Raw genomic sequence first — 3,347 nt, 5'->3', positions numbered from 1 at the left:
GCAGAGTTAAGTCAGAGATCCGTGCCAAGTCGTTTCCATAGTTCCCTCCAAAAATGGCTTATAAACTTGACATCACGGTCCGATACAAGGCTTCGAGGGAGGCCTTGTAAATGAACAGTTTCATTAAAAAAAAGTGTTGCAATGCTCAAAGCATTAGAAGTTTTCTTACACGAAATAAAATGGGCCATTTTTAAAAATATGTCAATGACCACCATGATGGAGTTGTTTCCTCTCCTAGTTCGTGGCAAGCCCAAAACGAAGTCTAAACTGAGATCTTCCCAAATCGAATCTAGCACCTGCAACGGCATATAAAGTCCTGTATTCTACGCTCCACCCTTATAAGCTTGACAGATCGGACAACTGTCCACCATGCAAAATACATCTTTCCTCAATCGGGGCCAAAAGAAACAAGTTTGAAGTTGCTGAAGTGTGTTTTCCTTGCCAAAATGTGCAGCTAGACCTCCACCGTGAGCCTCATGAGTCAGTTGAGGTCTCCAGGAAGAAACAGGGATGCAGAGGAGATTCTTTTTGAACACGTATCCATGCCTTATCATATACTCTGAGCCTCCTATTTCTTCATGGCATTGCTTCCAAATAATGCCAAAGTCAGGATCTTCAAAATGCAATTCTTTAAGGCACTCCATCCCCGTGATCTCTGTTTGTAGCTTTGCGAGTAGAATTCGCTTCCGGCTGAGAGCGTCCGCAATTTTATTATTGGATCCGGGTTTATGCTTAATTGTGAATGAAAACCTTTGTAAAAACATCACCCAACGAGCATGCATACGGTTCACCGTGCGCTGGCTATTAATATACTGTAATGTTTTGTTGTCGCTGCACATAATGAAATCTTGGTGTAATAAATATTGCTCCCACTATTTGAGTGCATGGACAATTGCATAAAATTCTTGCTCGTAAGCTGACCATTTTTGGTGAGCCGGACATAATTTCTCACTGAAAAAGGCAATTGGTTTACCTTCTTGCGATAGAACCGCGCCTACACCAAGAGAGGAGGCGTTTGTGTCCACAATAAATAATTTGTCAAAGTTCAGAAGAGAAAGCACTGGGGCTGAACTAATAGCCTTTTTAACTGCTTCAAAGCTTAATTGTTGCTCATTCCCTCTCCGGAATTCCTTGGACTTTAAGCATTCAGTGACGGGAGCCATTAGCAAACTGAAATTCTTGATAAACTTGCGGTAAAAATTAGTCAGGCTAAGAAAACTATGAACTTCAAAAAAAGTAGTCAGTGTCGGCCAGTCCAGGATCACAGCTACCTTTGTGGAATCCATATGAACACCTTCCTCTGATATTGTGAATCCAAGGAAAGAAACCTTTTTTAGCAGCAAACTCACATTTGGGCATATTGATAAATAGAATTTTGCTGTTTTAAAACTTCAAAAAGTTTGTGTAAATGATTTAAATGGTACTCCCAATCAGTGTTATACACTAGAATGTCATCGAAATACACAACACAAAATTTACCCATATATGATTTAAGGATTTATGTCATCATTCTCATGAATGTAGAAGGGGCATTGCACAGCCCGAAGGGCATGACCCTCCACTCATATATTCCTTGTGGAGTCTTAAACACCGTTTTCCATTCATCCCCTAGCCGTATCCTAATTTGATGATAGTCGTCGCGAAGGTGAATTTTTGAGAAAATGGACAAACCCGTGAGTTGATCAAGCAATTCTTCAATACGTGGTATGGGAAATATGTATTTGACCGTTATCTTGTTGATGGTTCGGCTATCGATACACATTCTCCAACTTCCACCTTTCTTCAAAACTAAGAGTGTCGGCACTGCACAAGGACTCCTGCTTATCTGAATCAATTGTTTTTCCAGTAATTCCTCAACTAATCCCTGGAGAATATTCTGCTCTTTCGGGTTAAGCCTGTAATGGGGGAGATTAGGTAGAGATGAGCCAGTGAGTAAATCAATCTGATGTTGTATGTTGCTGAGAGGCGGTAACCCAGTGGGTAATTCAGCATGTGCAATATCTTGGTACTGCTACAGCAAGAATTGAATGTCTGTGGGGATCTCCTTTTGTTGAGTTGCTGTGTTAGGCTATGCTATTACTAAGGCATACAAAGGAGTAGGTTCCTGCCAGCAATGAAGCAATGTAGACCCATTCACTACATCCAAGGCCGCCTGTTTTGCTTATTCAGAGTGTGGAGCTTTAAATTCTGGGGAGTTGAGTAAGAGACGGAGTCGTTTACCTTTCCACTCGAAGGCATATACATGTGCTCTGCAATCGTAAGTAGCACCCACATCAAACTGCCATGGCCTCCCAAAAATGAGATGGCAAACATCCATTTTGACGACGTCGCACAACACATCACACACATATTTTTTTCCAATGGAAAAGGTCACTCCGTAAGATTCCGTGACACTTATTTCCATACCTTTCTTCACCCAACTTATCTTATAAGGATTAGGATTCTTGGAGGTATTCAATTGCATATTTTGTACCACGGCTCGAGATATCACATTCTTTGTCCATCCGTTGTCAATTAATAGATCACAGACCTTGCCATTGATAGTGCATTGGGTTCTAAATATAGCATGGCTTTGAGAGTTACTAGATTGTCGGGGAGCTAGCAACATCTTTTCTAGGATGCAGATCAATGGCTCACCATCATCAGCTAGAACATCTTCCATGCCTACTTCAGTCTCCACCTTTGCTTCAGCTGGTTCTCCCTCTTATTCACATTAGGCCAGTTGGATTTGTCACCATTGTGGGCACTCATTAGATTTGTGCCCCAATTGGAAACAACGGAAACACTTGAACATGGATGGCTTGGTATAAGGGTTCTCCTTAGTAGCTAGCCGATTCTTCAATTGCTGCTTGGGTTCATAATTGGCATTGGGAATGGGAATTGAAGGTGTTGCAATGGAAGTAGCATTAGGGGGAGTCTTCGAGGTGGACGGATTATTCTTTTTGTTGTTGTATAGTGGTTCTTGCCAATGACGATGATCCGTGACATTTTTTGGTTGTCTATTTTATTGCACTTCCGCCTTCAAGGTGAAGTGACTGCTTGCGACATAGACCAAACAGAGTTTAACTCCAGCCTATCTTGAATGACTCTTGTGGGATTCTAACTTCACCACCTTCTTCTCTGGATTCTTCTTCACCAGCTCTCTGATACTCCTACCATTCTTCATCTGAATCTAACATTTCCTGTGAAAATAATGGGTTTCATCAGCCAATGCAGAGTGGAGCTTCTATCCTCAAAGGTCTTTGGCTATTTGCAGGCGTTCCCTCCCTTGCAGGGGGATATTGTGGAAGTCTTTCCTTTAAGAGATTAAACTCACAGCGAACTTCAACTGTCACCCGTTGCATGTC

General features: G+C 41.8%; 1 protein-coding gene across 1 annotated transcript; it reads right to left on the bottom strand.

Moving 5' to 3' along the window:
* Nucleotides 1-323: 323 nt before the first annotated feature.
* LOC114580236 lies at nt 324-2,662 on the bottom strand. Its single transcript, XM_028697098.1, has 5 exons — nt 2,221-2,662; nt 2,091-2,104; nt 1,672-2,008; nt 922-1,300; nt 324-831 (listed from the first exon to the last, which is right to left on the bottom strand). The coding sequence occupies exons 1-5, from the start codon at nt 2,660-2,662 to the stop codon at nt 324-326; spliced, it is 1,680 nt and encodes a 559-aa protein (XP_028552931.1).
* Between the last annotated feature and the right edge of the window lie 685 nt (nt 2,663-3,347).

Source organism: Dendrobium catenatum, unplaced genomic scaffold (assembly GCF_001605985.2).
Source record: "Dendrobium catenatum unplaced genomic scaffold, ASM160598v2 fragScaff_scaffold_873, whole genome shotgun sequence".
Lineage (NCBI taxonomy): Eukaryota > Viridiplantae > Streptophyta > Magnoliopsida > Asparagales > Orchidaceae > Dendrobium > Dendrobium catenatum.
This window is presented reverse-complemented; position numbering and strand designations above follow the sequence as displayed.

Excerpts from the sequence above, each read along its gene's own strand:
- LOC114580236 (XM_028697098.1), bottom strand. The coding sequence starts at position 2,662 with ATGGAAGATGTTCTAGCTGATGATGGTGAGCCATTGATCTGCATCCTA. Across the intron at positions 1,301-1,671 it reads ATTGCTTGATCAACTCACGG|AGGAAGGTGTTCATATGGAT; the intron begins GTTTGTCCATTT and ends TCACAATATCAG. Across the intron at positions 832-921 it reads TGTCCGGCTCACCAAAAATG|CGACAACAAAACATTACAGT; the intron begins GTCAGCTTACGA and ends CATTATGTGCAG.